This window comes from Coenobita brevimanus, chromosome 99 (assembly GCF_032717465.1).
Source record: "Coenobita brevimanus isolate Jiangsu-jjx chromosome 99, ASM3271746v2, whole genome shotgun sequence".
Classification (NCBI taxonomy): Eukaryota; Metazoa; Arthropoda; class Malacostraca; order Decapoda; family Coenobitidae; genus Coenobita; species Coenobita brevimanus.
Window position 1 is genome coordinate 15,255,850 of NC_137052.1, and position 24,199 is coordinate 15,280,048.

A 24,199-nucleotide genomic window follows, 5' to 3' on the forward strand; every position below is an offset into this window, starting at 1 on the left:
GTTAGTAAGATTGTTGAATGTGTGCTTTGAGAAAGGTATGGTGCCAATTTACTGGGCAAGTGCTTGTGTGGTCCCGTTGTATAAAGGCAAGGGTGATAAGTATGAATGTACTAGCTTTAGGGGTATAAGTCTGTTGAGTGTTGTAGGTAAGGTGTATGGTAGAGTGTTAATTATGAGAGTTAGAGAGGGTACAGAGGGAGTGATTAGTGATGAGCAGTGTGGCTTTAGGAGAGGGAGGGGATGCGTTGATCAGGTGTTTGCTGTGAGACAAGTGTGTGAAAAGTATTTAGCGAAAGGCAAGGATGTGTTTTGGGCATTTATGGATTTAGAGAAAGCGTATGATAGAATTGATAGGGAGGCTTTGTGGACTGTTTTAAGATTGTATGGACTTGATGGTAGGTTACTAAAAGGGGTGAAAAGTTTTTATGTAAATAGTAGAGCGTGTGTAAGAGTGGGAAATGCTGTGAGTGATTGGTTTCCCGTGAGAGTGGGGCTGCGACAGGGATGTGTGATGTCGCCTTGGTTGTTTAATATTTACATGGATGGTGTTGTAAGGGAGGTGAATGCAAGAGTTTTAGGTGGTCTGAGTCTGGTAAATGTTGATGGAGGAGAGTGGAATCTGAAGCAGCTGCTGTTTGCAGATGATACTGCACTGGTGACTGATTCAGAGGAGAGATTGAGACAGTTGGTAGAGGAGTTTGGAAGGGTGTGTGAAAGGAGGAAATTGAAAGTAAATGAGAATAAGAGTAAAGTGATGAAGTGTACGAGGTTGATAGATGGTAGGGGGATGAATATAGTTTTGAATGGTGAGTTGCTTGAGGAGGTAGATTGTTTTAAATATCTAGGGTCACATGTTGCTGTGGATGGAAGAATAGATGCAGAAGTGAAGTTTAGAATAAATGAAGTAGGAAAGGTGCTGGGAGGAATGAAAAAAGTGTTTAAATGTCGTTCGCTTAGAATGGATGTAAAGAGAAGGCTGTATGAGGGTGTTGTGGTACCGACTGCATTATATGGGGCTGAAACATGGAATATGGGTGTAGCAGAGAGGAAAAGTTTGAATGTAATGGAGATGAGATGTCTGAGGAGTATGTGTGGAGTGACGCGTATGGATCGGGTGCGAAATGATGAAGTGCGAAGGAGAACTGGAGTTGTTCGGGAGATGGCTGGCAGAGTTGAGCAGAGGGTGTTGCAATGGTTTGGGCATATGGAGAGAATGGATAATGAGCGATTGGTGAAAAAGATAACTAGATCTGATGTGAGAGGTGTAAGGCTGAGAGGAAGACCACGAATAGGATGGATGGACAGTGTGAAGAGAGCGTTGGATGCGAGAGGGATGTCTGTTGAGCAAGGAAGAGTGGCTGTGCGTGACAGAAATAAATGGAGAGAAATTGTGAATGAATAAGTGATGACGCAGCCCTGAGGGGATATTCTCCCGCATTTGGTCTGATCAGCTAGTCAGGTCAGGTGCGGGTAAGGGGATGGGTCTGTTATGATGTGGCAGGGGTAAACCAGTTCTGCTGTCGGGCCCTGCTGCGGATGTCACTGATTGCATTGCCCAGTTGACCCTTGTGCGGTGTGGTGCGGTGAGGATCTGTCCGTTCTCCCCTTTGGGGCTAAGATGCGAATGAATGTGTTTGAATGGATGAGTAAATGGAGAGTGAGTCATCCTGTCTCGGCTACCTCCCTTTCCTTGGGGGAAGCAGCCTAGGTATATAGATAGATAGATAGATATATATATATAACTAAAGACATTGGTATACATGCATCATATCGTGTGTTAAGTGCAACTGTATTTTGTGCTATCAAAGCCTAACTCTGTGTCCCTGTATCCTGTATCTCAAACATCACTCTGTATCATATTGTAACGGTTTTAGAATTAAGGCAATAGATGTGTTAAGGTAAACTGCCTAGTTTTTATGTCCTGTTCCTTTGTTGGTGCTTTACTTCCGGTCCGGAAAGAGGACCCCGCTCAGTCGCTAGTGTTTTTAGGACGAGGAGTCGACCTAAAAACACTCAACATAACACGAATATTAAAAGAGCAGGGAACAACCACACACCACATTCCTAACTCGCCACACACCAGAGAGACTACCTCAAGTGAATCGCTACACTCTCCTTCCCTCGTCTTTCCTGGAAAAGCAAATAATGGTTCAGGAAATTGATAATGTGTAGTCTTGGGTTTGGCATCAGTGTTCGCGTACAGATTGATCCTGAAATAAGTTAATCCGACCCAAAGCGTTTCCTCAGTACGCATCTAACCTGGCATATCTTATCTATCCTAATCTAGCTCAGTCTAAGATAACCTAATCTAGCCTGCTTAACTGAACATAGTCTAATCTAATCTAATTGGAATGAGTTTGGGGCGAATTAGTCTTAGTGTCGAATCAATCTGTTACTATTTGTCAGCTGATTGCTTGATGTAATTATTTTCACAAACTTACAAATGTTTTCACTTACAGCGTACCAAACACTTCACAATCAGTTTAGAGTGAATTCCAAAGTGACAAAATACGAAAATCGAAACGATCTGTGATAAACGTTTAGCTGTTGTGAAAAATTGTAATGTAGGATGCTTTATAAATATGGTTTCGGGCGAGTCATGCCACCTTGCCTGACAATGTTCTTGAATTTGCGTGGAGTGCAGTGGAGTGATCCACCCCTCAGTTATCACCATGGGTCTTGTTATGAGGGCGTATGGCTCAGCCAAGATACGGACATTTTATCAAGTATGTGCACCAAGAATTCCCTGATAGTCATTAAGAAAATAGCTCACTTTCTATTAGTACTGGTAATGGAGCTGATTTTCAAGTTTGCTTTTTTTTTTTTTTTTACCCTGACTATTCGGGAGTTTTATCCATGACTTTATCGTAGCAAATGATTCTTTGTAACCTTAGTACTTTGTAGATAAGGAGGAAGATTTCGTAATTTGGATCATGTTACAAAACAATAACACCAAATATTAGACAACCATAAAATCCACGGGATTCACTATTATCAACATAAATCCTGTTGCCCTCCTCCATTTTTGTATCTCATAAATTTTTGTTGGATTTTCCCATATAAACATTTATCGAAGCAGCACTCACATCTTCCAATCATTTACAGTCCTGTGCATGAAAGTGCCAATTGCTTGTGTTGTATTACATCTTTTAAAAAGCTGTTTTGAGTGACCTCTAAGACCTGTGTTTTTAGCTTGAAACATGTTGAGTCCTGTTGTTCTGTCATGATTTTAAATACTTCAATCATATTGCCACGCTTCTAGCTTCAGGTTTAAAGGCGTTCTATTTTATGAAGGCAGTTTGGGTGGGGCGCTCTGGGACCTCACTCTGTTAGCTCTGTTGCCACATTGGCGCCACACACGTTCTCTCTCTCTCTCATATTTATATTAACTACTACTAATTGTATTTTCTTTATATTTTCTCTTGTTTTCAACTTTTTTTCCACACCACCCCTGAGGTAAAAGTCTATAGGTGCGTTTTTTTTTATAGCTTCCATGGCGGGAGACTGACCGAGTATGACCCACTCACGCAGGGCTGTCCCTTGTGTCACCACCTGAGAACGTTGCGAAAGCAACGCTGACAAGTCCTATGAGATTTATACTATACTATAGCCTTTTTATTGAATTACATCCCTACGTCAAGTGGGGTTGGTGGAGGATTAGTGCCCCTCCCTGTAAAACAATTAACTCTAAGCCCTTGGCCACCCCGTTTGGGATACATGGCGTCTGGCAATGAATGAATGAATGAACATCTATACAGAGTGTTTAAAATGCACTTATAAGTAGTTACTAGCTTAAAATAGGAGAGTGAGAGAGACAGAGAGAAAGGTGAGCACAAATTACACGTGTGTCGGCGGCGATGTGACAAAAGAGCTAACAGTGTGAAGTCCCAGATCGCCCCACCCAAACAGCCTTCATAAAATAGAACTACTGTAGTCGATTTACTCTTCTTAGTTTTCTTCATACTCCAGATTTCTTAGATTTGGAAGATGTGTTAACGGTATTCTCATTTGCACCTTTTCTATGTTATTTATGTTTTCTCTGTTTGGGGGACCATACTTGCACGGCATACTCTGGACGTGAGCACACGTAGGTCTCGTAAATAGTAATGAATCCTTCTTCTGTCCAATTCTTGAAAGTTCTTTTTAATAGACCAAGAATGCTGTTTGCTTTCAACACAGTCTTATCCATGTGTGCATCAAACTTTTAAGTCATCACTAAATATCACTTCCCACATCCTTCTGTAATAGCCTATGTATCAGGACGTGTCCCCCAATATTGTAGTTATATCTTGAATTGGTTCTTCCCTCATGCATGATCTTGCATTTGGTTCATTGAATTTCAGCACCCAATTTAACCAAACCATTATCTCATCCACATCTTGTAATAATTATTTTTCTCTGTTTGTACAGTGTTGTACAGTAACTTCGCGAATAATGCGCAGGTTATGTTCCTGGAGAGGTCGCATTATCTAAAATCGCGTTATTTAAACATAATTTTCCCATAAGAAACAATGGTAATATTGGGGGTTACGTTCCTGGACTCTGGGAAAGTCAACCCATTTGGGAAGTTATGCTACTCTAAACTTAAAAGCAACAGTTTTAATTTGAAAGAAAATCCATGTAAAAACGAAAACAGTATATTTGGGGAGAAGTAAACAACATTTGAGCCCTAGTTGGGCCGAAGCGTTGTTTACTTCTCCCCAAATGCATACAATACTGTTTTCGCTTTTTACTTGGATTTTCTTTCAATTTTGCTTCTTTCACAGCATTGTGAAAGTTCCTCAACATTATTAATGCATTAGTAGGTCATAGAAACAACACAATAAAAGCAACATTTTCTTTACGGTAAGTAGGTCACAAACAATAACAACACACAGCATTACTTCATCTACGCATCACTCGTCGTCTGCTGCTGTCCCTCCTCATCCCGCTCCCTCTCCTCACTCTGCTGTCCTGATATGTAAAGACTTAATTTACCATAATGAAACAAGCAGCGTTGGGTCTGGTTAGTACTTGGATGGATGACCGCCTGGGAACACCAGATGCTGTTGGCATCCCTACATGTCAAGTGGGGTTGGTGGAGGATTAGTGCCCCTCCCTGTAAAACAATTAACTCTATGCCCTTGGCCACCCCGTCTGGGATACATGGTGTCTGGCAATGAATGAATGAATGAAAACAGACAATATATATATATTTTTTCAACTGAATATATTAAACCATCCCTGAGATGGTCTATCAGCTTGGGACTGTCCAAGGTGCGCACAGCTAATTTGAACACATCACGTATGTGTAAAGTTGCTTTAAATCGAGAAACGCTTGTTAGTTAAACATGTCTCCTTAAATATTTGTTCATGTTAAAATGAAAACGCACTGATTAAACGCGTTAGTGGAGAGGTTACTGTATATTTTTGTCGGTATTATTTTACAAGTTGCCAATGCACAGTTCATGAATTTTGGCACCATTAACGTATAGTATATTCCCTAAGGATCATAATGAACCCCCAGAACCCCATTCGGAAATTGATATTTCAGAGATAATGAATTTAATTTAAAATTCCAAAAAATACATACTTTGGATCTTCACTCGACTAGTCCGTGTAAAAAATGAGTGCGTTCGTACGTGTGTTTCTCTTCCCTTCGACTGCGCATGTGTCTGGTAGGTCTGTATCACCCACTCACAAGCCTACTTTAGGTCACATGATACATACATTTGAAAGTTAAGGTAAGAGACAAGTATCATGTAAACTGGACCAATGGTATCAGGGAATGATAGAATGATGTAAAATTGATCTGTCGACAAAGAAAGAGGAACAAAAAGGGTAATTGATAATCATCACCCGTTTCCGTGATGTCACGAGAGCCAGACTCGCCTGTAGCTGTCTTGGTGGTCTTGGCTTTAAGCTGGTAAAATTTTAAGGGATGTCATCTGGACGAGCATTTCAGTGGAGTGTTGCTCTTGATTAGGTGAAGTTAAACCGAGTTAGGATAGAGTCGACTTCTGCACAACTATTATTTACAATAACATGTAAACTATCTATCTATTGCCAGACGCCTCAATCCCGTTTGGGGTGGCCACAAACAAATCGCCTCCACGTCGTCCTGTCCCCCGCCATTTCACTGCCCTGCTCCCAACTCACACCCCCCTCTCTCATATACCTCTCCACCCCATCCCTCCATCTCATCCTCGGCCTCCCCCTCCCTCTTCCCCCCTCCACCTCACTCACATACACTCTCTTCGTCAGTCTTTCACCCTCCATCCTCTCCACATGGCCAAACCACCTCAGTGTGTTCCTCATAACGCTTCCTATCACAATCATCCACACCACAACGCTCCTTTATATCCTCATTCATCAGCCTGTCTCTCCATGTGACTCCACAGGCTCCTCTTAAATAACTCATTTCCACTGCTCTCACTCTTGACTTGTGTCCTTCCAACAGCGTCCAAGCTTCACTTTCATACATTAGAGTTGGTATCACAATACTGTCATATAGTAACTTTTTCACTTCCATGCTCACTTCCCTGTTTCTTATCACTGCTTTCAAAGAACCAGCAACCTTTCTTCCCTGCTGTACCCTTTCAAGCACTTCACCCTCCATCACCCGCTCCCATGATGTAAACCAATCCTGGAAATATATACTGTAAACAGTTAAATTAGTTCATTTCAGTAAACCCTTCTCCTTCATGATATTTGACTTTGATTTTTTTTTTTTCTGGGGGGGGGCGAATAAAGTGTTATAAGATACATCAGTTGTAGATATATTTTGGGATTATTTAAAAAAAAAAATTATAAAGCTCATACCATTAGTAATGCACTTTAAGTGACTTGGTTTTATTGTCTGGTGATATTTTGAGACACTACAGAAGTGTGTTAAGGCTCTTTATGGGGGGGGGGAGATTACCTCCTGGATTGGTAAAGTTATCATTATTAGTAGTAGTACAGTATTAGTAGTAGTAGTAGTAGTATTCATCTGGACCACCTTTCCCACCCTAGGGCAGGGTGTGGAGTAGCAATCTTCAGGCAGCCCAAGTTTGCCCACTCCAATGGGCCATGCTTCCATTCAATCATCATTCAAGCCCCCGGAATCTTGGCTATATCTGATACGCCAAAACATTCACCACATTCTGTAGCTTCACATAAACGTATCCATTAGAGTCAATTCAAACGCTGTCACATTAAAAAGGAGTGCCAAATCTCTGATCAGGCTTTTTCACAACATATGGTAGTGAAAATGGAGAAGGGAGACAGTGAGCAGATGGAGAGAACACTTTAAGAAATTGTTAAACATAAGGAATGAAAGTAGTGTGAGTATAAGTGGCTGGGGAATGACTGGGAGAAGGAGGGAGGTGAGAAGGGAGGTAGAGATCAGTAGGATGGAAGTAGTGGAAGCAATGGATAGAGTCAAAATGGGGGAAAGCACTAGGATGTGATGGAGTGGGGAGAGATAGTTGTAGAATGGTTTTGGAAGATGTGCAGATTGGCCTGGGAGAAAGGTAGAGCCCCGGAAGATTGGCAGTCAGGTATGACTAATTCTTCCCCCGTACGAAGGAAAGAGGGAAAAAGAAGTGTGTTGTGATCACTGGGGCATTTGTCTTCACAGTGTAATATGAAAAATATGGAGTAGGATACTTATTGATAGAGTTAGGGAAATAACAGAGGAAGTAGTTGGAGAAGAACTGAGAGGTTTTAGGAAGGGAAGAGGTTGTTTAGATCAGATATTTATCATTAGGTCTTTAGTGGAAAAGTTTCTAGAGAAGAGAAAGAAGCTATATGCGACCTTGATGGATTTGGAGGAAGCACATGACAGAATGGATAGGCAAGGAATGTGGAAAATATTAAGAATATAATTATGGAGTAAATGGGAACCTGTTGAATGCCATGAAGAGAATGTATGAGGGTGCTAAGGGTGCAGTTCATGTGGATGGTGAACTGAGTGAATTTTTTATATGAATGTTGGATTGAAACAAGGATGTGTCATATCTCTGTGGTTGTTCAGTCTGAATTTGGATGGGGTTATAAAAAAAGTGGTAGGGCAGTGGATGTTGGAGCAGCCCTAATGAGACAGGGCAGTGTTTGGAAACTTCCTGTTTTGTTGTTGCAGATGATACTGTATTGTTAAGTGAAGACAAAGGGGAACTGCAAGACTTGGTGAATGAGTCTGGGAGAGTATGCAAGAAACAGAATCTGAAGGTGAATGTAGGGAAGCGTAAAGTTATGGTTTTCATGAGAAGTGAAATCACTGAATTCTCAGTGAGGTTGGATGAGGAGGAAATGGAAAATATGAATGCATTAATGTACTTTGGTAGTATGATGAGTAAGGCTGGAAGTTTGGAGGATGAAGTGCTTGAAAGGGTACAACAGGGAAGAAAGGTTGTTGGTTCTTTGAAAGTGGGAAGAAACGGAAGTGAGTATGGATGTAAAAAGTCACTGCATGATAGTATTGTGATACCAGCTCTAACGTATGGAAGCAAAGCTTGAACCTTGCTGGAAGGACACAAGTCTAGAGTTAAAGCAGTGGAAGTGAGTTATTTGTGAGTTGCATGGAGTGACAAACTGACAAATGAGGAAATGAAGGAGCATTATGGTGTGGATGTGGATGTGAAAGAAAGTCTCTATCTATCTATCTATAGCCCGACGCCCTAATCCCGCAAAGGGTGGCCACAGACAAAACGCCTCCAAGTCACTCTGTCACCCACCATTTGACTCCCCTCCCCCCAACTCACCCCCCCCTCCCTCATATACCTCTCAGCTCCATCCCTCCACCTCATCCTCGGTCTACCCCTCCCTCTCCCTCCCTCCACCTCACCTACATACACCCTCTTAGTCAGTCTTTCATTCTCCATTCTCTCCACATGTCCAAACCACCTCAGTGTATTTCTCCTAATCTTTTCAACCACATCCACATCTACCCCACAACGTTCCTTCACTTCTTCATTCGTCAACCTGTCCCTCCACGTCACTCCACATGCTCCTCTCAAGTAACTCATTTCCACTGCTCTCACTCTTGACTTGTTCCCCTCTTGCAAGGTCCACGCCTCGCTTCCATACGTCAGGGTAGGGATCACAATACCATCAAGCAGTGACTTCTTAACTTCCATACTCACCTCCCTATTTCTCATCACTGCTTTCAGTGTACCAACAACCTTTCTTCCCTGCTGTACCCTTTCACGTACTTCATCCCCCAGAGTTCCATCCTTACTCATCACACTACCCAAGTACTTGAAGGACACAAGTCTAGAGTTAAAGCAGTGGAAGTGAGTTATTTGTGAGTTACATGGAGTGACAAACTGACAAATGAGGAAATGAAGGAGCATTATGGTGTGGATGTGGATGTGAAAGAAAGTGCTAGGAGAAATACATTAAGGTTGATTGGCCATGTGGAGAGGATGGAGAGCAAGAGACTAACTAGGAGAGAGTATGTGAGTGTGGTGGGGGGGGAGGTTGAGGATGTGGTGGAAGGTTGGAGTGGAAAGGTAAATGAAAGAGGGGTGTGTGAGCTGGGGAAAGGGCAGCAAAATGGCAGGGGAAAGGGCAACATAGAGGCGATTTGTTTATGGCCATCCCTTGCGAGATTAAGGTGTCTGGTAATAGATAGATATATGGGTAGATTACCAGCACCTTAATTATTTTTCTTTTTATTTTATTATTTATCGTTTTTTTGGGGGAGGAGCACATTTTCAGGTACACCTTTTCTATATTTGCCAAGTTAAAATGAAAAGAGCACAGCTCATGCTTTTTCTAATTTAATTTTTTATTATCACAGGGCTGTAGTTTCTTTCTTGGTGGGAGATGTCTGTCAAAGTGCCGGTATCACAGTAGCCTTGGCACAGTTTTAGAAGCTCACTCTACTTCCAGCAAGGTAATGTATTGATATGACAGTAATTTTCATATATAACTACAGTTCTAGTAGTAGTAATGGTTGTAGTAGTAACAGTAGTTGCAACCCCATGCTCATCTGAACATGAACTCTAGGTACTGTAGATCAAAGTTGCTCTTCTCCTTCGATCCACCATCCTCCTTTTGGGGATAAGGAAGGGATTGAGGGACATGTGTATGACTGTGAAGCTGGTCATATCAGTGCCTGTGTGTGAATGTATCCCTTTCCAGCTGTTGAAATAAAGTGAATGCTAGAGAAGGACACCTTTATACATTTGTACTGATATAAACAGGTGCCTCCTCCACCCAGTTATACAAACAATCATCATCTTTTTTCATATCCCCCAAGAGGGAGATGGGAGACTACAGAAGGGTAACTTCTGCCTGCAGTCCACACCATGCATGTTCAGCTAAGCAGCTTCCTTAACCCCTCCGTGGCTGCTGTCGTTGAATGACGTTTAGCCGATAAATGGCCGCAGGCGTCGTTTGAGCGCAGCCTATAAAAAACTGCAAAAATGTTTGGGAAGTGAATGAACGTTCTGAGCGTCGTCACATTGACCTACACTACACTCCCATACACCCCCATCAAGCAGTTCAGAGCCTGCTGCTGTGATGAGTGAATTTTCAGTTTTTTCACTCCTGTCCATGTGTAAACAAGCACAACTACACCCATTATCTCAACCCAGGCAGAACATATTTGTCTTCTCTTGCAAAACACACACAACCACCTGTTTATGATTATGAAGTAATACAGGCACAAACAAAGACATGATAATAAGTGAAAAATACATTTTTGTCTTGGTATCTTTACCTGTTTGGCCAGGTTTGCTGTAATGGTTTGGATCATTAGATGCAGTGCAACTTGTAGAAAACTGTGAAAACTTTCAGGAAGTGAACAAAAATCTGGGACATGAGATTGACCTTGACTTCACCCTCTCGCATATCATCTGTCAGTTCGCCACCTGCTGTCATGACGAGTGGATGTACGATTTTTTCGCTCATGGCCATGCCTAACAACATATAGTTACACCCATTATCTCGACCCAGACAGAAAATACAATCTTTTTCCTCCCTTGCAAAACACACACAACCACCCTGTTTATGAGACAGCAATATATATATATGCGAAAATAACAAGGTAAAATGATGAAGATGAGTGAAAAATGATAAGAGAAAGATGAACATGATATTACAGAAAACATACGTTTTCCCCCGTCTGTAAACGTATTTATTTTTGCTTTGTCTCTGTATTCGTAATAATTAGACTTATTCGTAGTTCTGAAACTGCTTTACGATTCTATTTTTAGCCATGCTTGTAGTGTGGGAGTTCGAAGTTGCGACTCAACTTCCGTATTGCTAATCGGATCCGACCCTTCAATTTGTTCTCCCATGGCAAAGCCTAGGCTTGGAGGATGTGCAATTTTCTTATGTAGGGGTGAAAATTCAACCCTTTCACTCCCTTTTCCAAGCATGAGCACAATGATAATGTAAAAAAAAACTTGGGACTACCATAAACATATTTTATATCCAAACGGGGAAAAGTATTCATAAAAATTTTTTGTCCAGCCATTCCTAGCATATTGTGGACTGAAATCATTCGATATCATCATATCTCATATATATGCAACATTTCAACATCATTCGCATTGTTTTGGGGGGTAAAAAAAAATAACAACACCTGCCTAGTTGCATTGCGGCAGTGCCCCTGGGCGGCGGATATTGGTTGCCAATATTTCTGCAACTTCCGTGCTCCATTGCAAGCCACAGAATGCATCTAGGAAGCTGGGATTTGCACTGTTAGGTGCCTCTGAACTTTCTCTTCAATATGGCAAGGAAAAAAAAATCAGTTTTCGATACTTCAAAAAATGGCCTCGGCGTTGGCCTGGCTTGCACAGAAAATTCCGGGCCCTCGGCCACGTAGGGGTTAAAACAGATAATGAAGTGCTACATGCAAAAGACAATAGACCTTGACAGTGTTCTTTCGCAAGTATTAATAATTCGTCCTAAGCATAAGTGTTAATAATGCTTGTATATACTGTTATGTGTGTCCTCATTCATATAGCCTTCAAGCATTTCACAGTTATATTACAGTCACCCCTCATCTGTTGGTGTCACATCACATGAACACCCACAAGAGAGAGATTTCCATAATGTAATGAAGTCCTTAATAAGGAATTCCACAGCCATGATTGATATATAGGTATGTAGTTGCCCCCTCCCTCCCAAAAAATTGGTACCCTAAAGCATTTCCAGACATTAGAATATACTCATTCAAAGTCTTTTTGAGGTGAATTACTGAGAATTTATTTTTTATGGTCCCAAAATATACCTTACACCAGAGTACAGGACCATACTGTACAGTACTTTGTGATGGTTTACTCAGCCATGAAGGAAATGAAGCCGGCAGAATCAAGTACCCACAATGAAGGTTTACCGTCCATTGAATGCTTAAGTGACTGAATGTTACTTTATATCCAGTTGAGCCTCAAGTTGCAACAACAACAATATGCACCCAAGCATAATAATGCACACTAATAATATTTAATTTTGTATCATAAAAATTACAGTTCTTTATACCCTAAATATGATGATGAGAGTGATGCTAATGATAATAATGATAAGTGATGCTAATGACAGTGATAATGTTAATGATGACAATGACAGAGATGGTGACAGCAATGATGATAACAATGATGACAGCAGTGCTGATGCTGATGTTGACAGCAGTGGTGGTGCTGATGATGACTTTCTCTTTTGTTTCAGGCATCACGATTGGCGTCCCTTCGAGCTTTAGATCCCTTGCCGTTTTCTGCTTTCCTGACAGATTCATATGGCCGCCAGCATTCCTACCTCAGAATATCCATTACAGAAAGATGCAACTTGAGATGTAAGAAATATACTCTTCACTCCAAGACACAGACAAATGAGGGGGTGGAGGAGCATTGTGATGTTGCTGTGAATGTTTTGCTGTGAATGTGTTGGAAATACCTGAGATGGTAATGCCTTTTGCTCAAAACTCGTAAAGTCAAAAGGATCAATGGGCCGTGCTTTTGCAGTCCGTATTCGTACTGAAAATCAGGATCAAGCCAGCTTTTGCATTTTTACTCTACACAAAGTGTTGGTCCACGCTGCAGCACTGGTCGAGCAGGGCAGTACTCCCAAGGTGGATGGCAAGCTGATGACAGGGAGAGCTGGAGCTCCCGTTTCATCAGCCCTCGGGACAAGTTCCTGACCATCCCCCTTTGCTGAACTTCTTCAGTGTTTCAGTAATACAGAGAGTAGGCTAGCACACTGTCCTGTACAAGTTTCTCTGTCAGCACCGAACTACTTGCACATAATACGCTGCACTTCCTTTTCAAAATTAAGAAAAAAAAAATGGCGTCTAATAACCAAACCTCGGAGTCCCTGGGGGGGGGGGACAAATGCCCCCATCCATCATCCTCCCTTCTCCCAGTGACGACACAATGAGCTGCCTGGAACCAAGGTCTGACTTACTTCTTCATTTCTGCAACATTCTTGGCCATTCCTCTAACTTTCCCTCTGTTGTGCACCACCTCTCCTCCTCTAAACCTCACCTCTTCTTAAATGAGACTCAGCTGTGTGATGCAACTGATAGCAAACCCTTTTCTGTATCCTCCTACTTTCTCTATACTCATTTCAAAGCTAACGGTCAATTTCAAAGTCATAGTCAGTTTTTTATTATCCAGAGTAACCATCCATCCATCATCCAGTCCTATGTTGCCCCATGAGAAACGTAGGAGCCCAGTGCTAGGCAGTTGGTCCTGACATTTAAGATGAGAGTGACCAACCTCACTCATCCCTGAGTGGCATTACGTGAGCAATAAACCCCATTGACCCCTTGGATATAAACCTTCACCGACTCAATCCGATAGGAGTGCCGTAATTATCTGCTAAACAACCAGACACCAAAATCTGGTTGTTTGGTTACCACCCAGGGTAGTAAATGGATTCCCGGTGTACAGGAAACCATTTGGCTTGTCACTCAGTGTAAAGTCACCCACAGGCAGAAGGAAGAGGAAAGAATGAAGGAAAGAAAGACAGAAGGGGAAGTGTAAAGCCACCCATAGGCAGATGGATGAGGAAAGAATGAAGGAAAGAAAGACAGATAGGTATTCATACCTTAGAATATGTCACAGAAAGATTTATTTTAACATACATGAAGTATCTGTCTTGTCTATAACCATATACCCTAAGCCCAGAAGGGGTGGCCACAAACAAATTACCCATCACCTTTTATCATCAGGCTACTCTCTGTCCAGCTCACAGCACCTTCACTCATATAAAATGCCTCACATACCTTACACAGCTCTCCATCACATCCTCAGTCTTCCTTTCCCTCTCCCCATCCTACCTTGCTCACATGCAGTCTACAAGTCAGTCTTTCATTCTCCATTGTCTCCACATGGCCAAACCACGTCAGGTTACTGTACTTCTAACACTTTCCAACACATCCGCATCAAAACAAGTTTTTTCATCATTAGTTGTTTGTCTTCATGTAAGTGCACATGCACACGTCAGGTTACTGTACTTCTAACGCTTTCCAACACATCCGCATCAAAACAAGTTTTTTCATCATTACTTGTTTGTCTTCATGTAAGTGCACATGCTCTTCTCAGATAATGTATTTCAACTCATCTCATATAGTCATCCCTTGTTTTTTTCAGGTGTTAGGAAGCAAACACACCTGTGAATAATTAAAATGCATGAATAGCTACTGGAAACTTCTCAGAAAGGGCCCTCCACAGTTGTAATTTAACCACTAAAGTACTGACAGGATCAGTCGATCCTTTTTCTGGATTATGCAAGATACTGAATGTGATCAATTGAGGGACTCTGGGGAAAACATGCTCTGCCACGATTGTGATGTATATCCCTTCCAACCAATCAGAACTAAGTGCTAAGTAGTGGTAACTTTTTTCAACTTTGACGGGCTATAGCTCATGAACCAGTTGGTCTAAAATGCTTTGGTTTTGGCATAAGGTGTGTAAATTCAAGCTCTAAAACTTGGGCATAACCTTTTTTCCATCCATCCATCCATCATCCAATCCTACTTTGCCCCATGAGGAGTGTAGGAGCCTGGGGCTAGGCAGTTGGTCCTGACATTTAAGATGAGAGTGACCTGCCTCACTCATCCCTGAGTGGCATTATATGAGCAATAAACCCCAACCACCCCTTGGATATAAACCTTCACTGGCTCAATCTGACTGGAGCGCCATAATTACCCACTAAACCACCAGATGCCAAAATTTGGTTATATGGTTACCACCCAGGGTAGTAAATGTTTTCCTGGTGTACAGGAAACTTCTGCAAAAGTAAAAAATTCGGCCCCAAGTACAGGTTTTTGCACCTGTTCGGTCAATCAAATTGCGTATCCCAGGGGTTAACTATGTGGTTATCTAACTGTCTTGTATTGCCCTAAACCATCAATCGACATTAAAACCTGCTGTACCTGTTTGATGTGTACATGTACAGTCACGCGTACTAATTTTTGCTCAGGGGTTACCCCTTCCTTCCCCCCTCTACTCTGGACAGAAGGAAGGGGAGAATCGCGAACAAGTCTACCCCGCCTTCTGCCCCCAACTCCCCCACCGTCCACCTCCAGCTGCCATTTACTGATTAGACGCAAATTTTCTCATGTCCTGTAAACATGACTAAACTGTCGTCGCACACTCTTTCAACGGCCAAGATTTGGACTATATTTTTAGAATAAATTATTACTGTGTTGAACTGCATTCACCATCATTGTAATCCAGTGTTGTCCGCTGCACAATTCTGGGTTCCAGTGCTTACCTTTTCACTTCCCCCAGATGTCTCTCTCTCTCTCTCTCTCTCTCTCTCTCTCTGAATTTACTTTTCCCACTCACTCTTTCTTTTTAAATTAATATAACTTTCTCTCTGCTTCTCTCCCCCTCTCCCCCTTCTCTCTCGTTCTTTGTCTTAAGTCTTCCCCGCCTCTCACCCCTCCCCTCCCCCCACCTTAGGCCTGATCAGCTGTCAGTTATACCGTCACCGCTCCTTCGTATATCATGTGCAGGCAACATTTATCACACACACTTAGGTCAGATGTATGGAAAGCTAATTTTTTTTTTTATATATAATTGTATTTCTCATTATGTGCCAAGCTCAAATAAAGAACACCAGACCAATATTCGTAATTTTTATTAGAGTGACCGTTCCACTTCACATAGCTTGGTAGCTGGGCTTATAAACTGCACACACACACACACACACACACACACACACACACAACCTAAATTTTGCACTGACAGCGTGGCGACTACAATTATAGTCATTCTAACAACTGGATCTGCTGGCTCCAAACCTTCCCTGTCCCAGTCAAACTCCTCATTCAATAACCGGTTATTGAATGAGGAGTTTGACTGGGGCAGGGAAGGTTTGGAGCCAGCAGATCCAGTTGTTAGAATGACTATAATTGTAGTCGCCATGCTGTCAGTGCAAAATTTAAGTCGTGTGTGTGTGTGTGTGTGTGTGTGTGTGTGTGCAGTTTATAAGCCCAGCTACCCAGCTATGTGAAGGGGAACGGTCACTCTAATAAGAATTATGAATATTGGTTTGGTGTTCTCTATTTTAACTTGGCACATAATGAGAAATACAATTATATATAAAAAAAAGAATTAGCTTTCCATACGTCTGACCTAAGTGTGTGTAATAAATGTTGCCTGGACACAATATACGAAGGAGCGGTGACGGTATAACTGACTGCTGATCAGGCCTAAGGTGAGGGGAAGGGAGGGGTGAGAGGCGGGGAAGACTTAAGACAAAGAACGAGAGAGAAGGGGGAGAGGAGGAGAGAAGCAAAGAGAAAGTTATATAAATTTAAAAAGAAAGAGTGAGTGGGAAAAGTAAATTCAGAGAGAGAGAGAGACAGCTGGGGGAAGTGAAAAGGTAAGCACTGGAACCCAGAATTGTGCAGCGGACGACACTGGATTACAATGATGGTGAATATTTTCAATTTGAGACTGCAGTTCAATACGGTAATAATTTATTCTAAAAATATAGTCCAAATCTTGGCCGTTGAAAGCGTGTGCGACGACAGTTTAGTCATGTTTACAGGACATGAGAAAATTTGTGTCTAATCAGTAACTGGCAGCTGGAGGTGGAGGGCGGGGGAGTTGGGGGCAGAAGGCGGGGTAGACTTGTTCATGATTCCCCCCTTCCCTCTGTCCAGGGTAGAGGGGGGAAGGAAGGGGTAACCCCTGAGCAGAAATTAGTACACGTGACTGTACATTCAAATGATTTACCATAATTGTTAAATCATCCCAAAGCACACCCTAAAATGGTGCATTTTTTATAGTTTACCCACCTGCAAAAACTGAAGCCAGAAAAGTCAAAGCCATAAAAAAATGAGGACTGACTTCTATTCTTTCACCCCTCTCATTTTGCAGTAATCCTTCCTATATTCCGAGCACCAAAATCTGAAATGTGCTACTATCCTTACCTCATGATGTGTAAAATTTTTAGTTATTAAAGGGCACAAGTATCTTAGCTCATGTTGTTGCTAATCGCAAGTGACTAGCAGCAGTGACGGCTGCGACCCATCCACTGGCTTTGCCACCAACCTGTTATACTTGTTTACCTGCCCGTAACTCACTCTCTGCTCATGTTAACCAGCTCTAACCTTGTTGTTCCCTGTTCTGTGTGGCCATGGTTGTCATGAGGGCTTTCCCTTCTGCTGAACAGCCTAGGAAAGTACTGACACGCACAGTAACATGAGCTCTCATGACAATTGATGATAGCTGGGCCAGCTCGAGGATAATGTACATGGTATAGCCTAGTGGGGTCTCCCAGTATGCGAGAATATGGTCGACAAAATGCACTGCATATTGGAAGTTTTGCACATTAGAAACCATTGAATCAGTGGAAATAAATAGATATGATCAACACCTCACCCTGCCTGTATTATTTACAGTACTTCCCCATTGTTGACTGTCATTTTAAGAAAAACTTTTGATCAAAGAAAGATAATAGAACTGTGAATATAGTGTGCTAGGTATCGCTTCATTTGTATGGAGGTTACTCTCTCGGGCATGAAAGCATACATTCCTTTCTCATATCCTTTGACTAATGCAAAAAAAAACTTGGTTTAAATTGTGCTTGTTCTAATGCTGTCCATAACAGTGAGAAGGCCTACAAAAGGTACTGGAGCCAACTCACCTCTGAATCTCATCCCTTCTATGTTTCTGCCTGGAATCATGGTAAGTCAGTTCTTTGCTCTGCTAAAGATAATTTCAATAGTACTAAATTTTCTGAACTCTCCAACTTGAATTCATCCAGCTCCCTCTGGCACCTTGCCAGAAACCTTTCTAACAACTTGACCTCATCATCCCTCCCTCCTCTTTTCCACAGTGATGCATTTGTGGCAATTTCTTGTACTGATACTGTAAAGCAGAACCATTTACTTAGACTTTCTCCTCCAATTTACCTTAGACGATTCCAGTGCTGTTCCTCCATCACTTCCCCACAATGACATCCTCATGGCTGACATTAAAATTTCTTCAATTGATGTATTTTTTGCCATCACTGGCCCTGATTCTAACAAGACATATGGGCCTGATGGGGTCCCTCGTGTTGTCCTCAAGAACTGTGCTTCTTTGCTTACACCCTGCCTAGGTAAACTCTTTTGCCTTTGTCTGTCAACTTGTACTTTTCATTCTTGATGGAAGTTTGCTCTCATTCAGCCAGTCCCAAAGAAGGGAGACCATTCCCATCCCCCTAACTATCGTCCCATTGCTTTAACATCCTGTGTCTTAAAAGTTTTTGAGTCTGTTCTTTACAAAAAAAATTTAAAGCATATTTCCTCTCACAACCTGCTTTCTGATGCTTTCTGATCACCAGTGTGGGTTCTGCCAGGGATGCTCCACTGGCAATCTTCTCACCTACCTTTCAGACTCCTGGTCATCCTCCTTTCAGGACTTTGATGAAAGCTTTGCCATTGCATTTGACATCTCAAAGGCTTTCGATCATGTCTGACATAAATCTTTAATATCCAAACTGCCATCTTATGGTTACCGGTACTATCCTTCTGTCTGTGCCATCATCTCTAGCTTCCTTTCTGGTCGCCCTGTAGCTGCTGTTGTAGATGGCCACCGTTCTTCTCCTAGAGCTGTCAAAAGTGATGTTCCTCAGGGCTCTGTCCCACCACCAACTCTCTTCCTTTTATTCTCTAAGCTGTACATCTAACCCCATCCACTCATACACTGAAAACTCCACCCTCCACCTTTCCATGAACTTCCCGCATCGTCCATCTCAGCAGTTACTTCAGCAAACAAGGGATGAGGCTGTGGCACACCTAATGTCTGACTTGGCTCATATATCTGATTGGGGTGAGAGTAATCATGTTTTTAATGCATCAAAAACTCAGTTCTTACATCTATCAACCAAACAAAATCTTCCTTAGAGTACCCTCTAGTTTTTAACAGTATCCATCTCAATCCTGCATCATCTTTAAACATACTTGGGATTTAATTCTCTTGGGATCTGTTTCGGAAAGAACATATTACTGGTACAGTACCTCGCTTGTAAAATCTGCATCCAAGAGATTAGGTGTGCTAAGCTGACTCAGTGCCTTCTTTACTCCTGCACAGTTATTGACTTTATTTACAGATTTTGCATGCCCCTATGTTGAGTGAATTCTCACATATGGGGAGGCCCCCACATTCAGCTCATCTCAACAGGGTGGTGTCAAAGGCTTTTCGTCTCATTATCTCTCCTCCTCTTGCTAGCTTCCTTCAGCCTCTGTCTCTTTGCTGCACTGTTGCATCTTTATCTCTTCTGTCACTATATCAGTGGTCACTTCTCCTCTTAACTGTCTGCTTGCATCCCTTCACCACTACGTCGGGTGCGTAGCACCTATCTGGTAACAAACTCTCATTCATTTTCTGTCCAGATCTCTAATGCAAGAGTTAACTGTTACTCCCAGCCCTTCCTGTATGCAACAGGTCAGCCCTGGAATTGTCTCCCTCTCTTTGTATTTCTTGCTGCCTATGATCTCCAGGCTTTCAAACGCAGTGTGTCCAGGTATCTTGAAGTGAACGGATCTTGAATTTGCTCTCTGTTATCTGATTTTTTTTTCTTGATGGGAACAATTTGCAGGCTCCAGGCCTTTGGTTCCTTCTTCCTTGCATTAAAAAAATAAAAATAATGCAGGATTAGCAACCTTAGTGCACCCGTCCACTTCCTGGCCTCGATTATGTCTTGATGGTTCGTAAAATCTGCTCTTTGTTTTTCAGAATGATCCTCATTGTCAGTTTACCTGAGCTAAGTTCACATCCAGTCTTTGAGTTGCGTTTACCCTTCTTATTCAGCTATATAATTTTCATTTTCAGCTTCAAAATGATCTTTTTGTTCTTGGCATCAAGCGTTGGGGCCATGACATAACAGGTGAGCAAGAGCGAGTCTTGTACAATGCTAAAAACACCAAAATTTGTGAGTGTGGTGTGAGCAAACACAGACTGAGAGTATTGAGATGACTTGAGAGACTCGGTGAGGGAGTGAAAGGACAGGAAACCGATCAGCCATCTGGTGGTGTTCTCGGATACTACCATTTTGAGCGGGAACATCACTTTTCCTTGCATTCAAATGATGGATTCGCATTTTAGAATCGCTTTTCATCATCATCATCATCATCATCTGGACCTCCATTCTCACCCTAGGGCAGGGTGAGGAGTAGCAACATCCAGACAGCCCAAGTCTGCCAAATCCAATGGGTCATGTTTTCATTCACTCATCATTCAAGCTCCTGGAGTCCTGGCTCTATCTGATACACCAAAAACTTTCACCATATTCTGTAGTTTCACATAAAAATATCCGATAGAGTCAATCCGAACGCTGTCACGTTAAAAAGGGGTGCCAAATCCCCGATCATGCACTTCTCACAATATTCATCCAGCCAGCTCGATCTCTTGTCAGTCCCCTAGCCTCACTGACTTCCATGCCTCTCTTCCTCACACACTCATTCTTCATATCCCTCCACCTTCTCCTTGGCATACCTCGCTTCCTCCCTCCTTCAGATTCACTCAGATACACCTTTTTCACCACTCTATTGTTATCCATTCTGTCCACATGACCATACCTCTTCAGTACCCTTTCTTTGATTGTGGTGTCCACAGACTTCCTCACTCCACATCTTTCACGAAGCACGGTATGTTGTATCCTATCCACATTCTGTTCTCCACATACATTCCTCAGCGGTCTCATCTCCACTGCTCTCACTCTAAACTTTTCAGTTTCATGCAGCGCCATAGTTTCACATCCATATGTTAAAGTTGGCACTAACACTCCTTCATATAAGCCTCACGCAGCTGCAACAGTCAAGCCTCTGTTTCTTATTAAGGCATTCATAGCACCATCTACTTGCCTTCCTTGTGTCACTCTTTTTTCAACTTCTTTTGCTCATTTATATCTCTTTTCTATCACTGTACCTAGGTATTTGAACTCTCTCACCAATTCCAGTCTCTCCCCATTCACTGTAACATCACAGTGGGAGTCACCTTATCTCTCGATTACCATCATTGTACTCTTTCCTACATTTACTCTCTTGGCATAACGCTCACAGACATCAGCAAAACTCTGCACTAGTCTACTAAGATCTTGTCCGGTATTTGCAAGTAGTACTGCATCATCAGCATGCAACAAATTTGAGATATTTCATCCATCATTACCAGTGCCATCCCTCTCTCCTTTATTTGTGTTTTTATTTCTCTCATCACCCCATCCATATATATATATATATATATATATATATATATATATATATATATATATATATATATATATATATATATATATATATATATATATATATATATATATATATATATATATATATATATATATACTGTATATATATATATATATATATATATACTGTATATATATATATATATATATATATATATATATATATATATATACTGTATATATATATATATATATATATATATATATATATATATATATATATATACTGTATATATATATATATATATATATATATATATATATATATATATATATATATATATATATATATATATATATATATATATATACTGTATATATATATATATATATATATATATATATATATATATATATATATATATATATATATATATATATATATATATATATATATATATATATATATATATATATATATATATATTGAACAGCCATGGGGACATCATACAGCCTTGTCACATGCCCACATTCATTGTGGAGTATTCACTTAGAGGTCCATTTATCCTTACCCATGCCCCATTACCATCATAAAAACTCTTGATGGTACCCAGCAGCTTACCATCTACACCGTACATGTGCAAAACCTTCCACAACCCTTCTGTGTCTTTGTGGTATGCTTTTTCCAGATCCATAAATGCCATAAACTCCTTACAGTTCTTCTCACAAGCCATCATCACTATCTCTCTCACTGCAGATATTTGATCCACTCATCCTCTGCCATTCCTAAAGCCACCCTGTTCATCACTCACATACTAAAAGTTATTTTCTTCCTGAGTTGAGTTTGCATATTGGGTGTTTCACAATACTAAGATCCCACATATTCCGAGACCCCACTGTATTTATTTGTATGTACTACAGGTACAGTACGGTATATATGTACAGTGTACAGTACCGTAGTCTGTTTTATAGAAAAGATGAGCTTAACCTGTGGAGTACTATGAATTCTTGTTATAGTAGGACTCGCGCACGTTTGCGGCTGTGGTGTGGCCCGCACCTGTGTACAATGGTGCCACGTTTCCCCAACTTGCGATGTGAAACGGAAGCTATTTATGTACAAGGCATCACAAATTCGATAAATTCAGATGAATAAAACTTACACTTGTGTATTTTGATGGATGAATCAACAGTAATCTTTTTTCATTCATTCATTGCCAGACGCCATGTATCCCAAAGGGGGTGGCCAAGGGCTTAGAGTTAATTGTTTTACAGGGAGGGGCACTAATCCTCCACCAACCCCACTTGACACGTAGGGATGCCAACAGCATCTGGTGTTCCCAGGCGGTCACCCATCCAAGTACTAACCAGACCCAACATTGCTTATACTTATACAGTAACACAGAAACATGGCATACATATTGTACAGTGTTGCTAAAAGAAATTATAGTCACTTTTAATGATTTTTAGCGTAGTTTTAGGGTGGGTAATAATATCACAGTTATGGATATAAGATAATGAGCCTGAAAAAAGAAGAAATATGCCAATATCCAAAGTAAAAGAAATAATTCATGTAATTCTTGTGAGTGGCAACACTTACCCAGTCTGGCCTAAGGTAAAGTACGTACCCCTCCGTAGACCCAACCATAGCTTGTACAGGTGTTGCTAGGGAAAAATGCTCACATTTACCGGCTTTTACCATAATTTTAAGGACGAGGAATAATCACATTTATAATCATAAGCTAATATGTAGGACAAAATAGTAGGCATATGCCAATACCGAAGTAAAAAAAAAAAAAAACATTCACTCGTGAGCGGCAACACTTCCACACCCAGTCGGTATGAGAGCGAGAGAGAGAGAGAGAGAGAGAGAGGCAGGAGAGGGGCATGCATTGAATGCATTGTCGGCATCACTAAATATAACAAAACCAAATTAACAAATGAAACCACAATTATAAATAACTTATAAAAGAATCAAAAGTACTCAGGGTGGCTCACATTTCCCGCCAGGAGAGAGAGAGAGAGAGATAACGGTATAGAAACGTGGCAACTCTGTACACAGGTGCGGGCCACACCACAGCCGCAAACATAGGCGAGTCCTACTATAGTTATACTGTATTATTGATTTTTTTTTTTTTAGTCCCATAGTATGTAGTACATTCAAAGGAAAATGAATTTAGGATGGTTTGCAGAGGGTGCTGGACTTTTGAGAGAATGAGGTAATTTGGTGTTAACTCTTATGTATCTTGATAATTTGAGCACCCATACTGCCTTTGGCCAAATTAGTTAAGATACAGGGAGGTTGTAGTAAAATTGATTGTTAAAAATAATAATAATAATAATATAAAAAAGGCCACTTAAAACATTGACTTTCTATATTATTGACAATTTCCAGGCCAGTACTGTATGCCGGAGGAAGGTGTGACATTAACACCCTCAGCCAAATTGATGTCATCAGAAGAAATTGTTCGAGTAGCCAGATTGTTTGTATCAGAAGGTGTGGACAAAATACGACTAACAGGAGGAGAACCAATGATCAGGAAAGACTTGCCATATATAATAGGTTGGTATCTGTTTGTTTATTTAATATCTGTGTTTTTAAATG

At 41.2% G+C, this 24,199-nt stretch overlaps 1 protein-coding gene across 1 annotated transcript in view; it reads left to right on the forward strand.

The window, feature by feature from the left end:
• Positions 1-2,649: 2,649 nt before the first annotated feature.
• The window catches only part of Mocs1 (Molybdenum cofactor synthesis 1), a 266,841-nt gene continuing 245,291 nt past the window's right edge, over positions 2,650-24,199 (forward strand). Inside the window, exons 1-4 of the mRNA XM_080283926.1 lie at positions 2,650-2,726; positions 9,764-9,859; positions 12,640-12,763; positions 23,990-24,157. Coding sequence (XP_080140052.1) covers positions 2,673-2,726; positions 9,764-9,859; positions 12,640-12,763; positions 23,990-24,157 — 442 coding nt within the window. The 5' untranslated portion in view covers positions 2,650-2,672. The remainder of the gene's footprint in view (positions 2,727-9,763; positions 9,860-12,639; positions 12,764-23,989; positions 24,158-24,199) is intronic.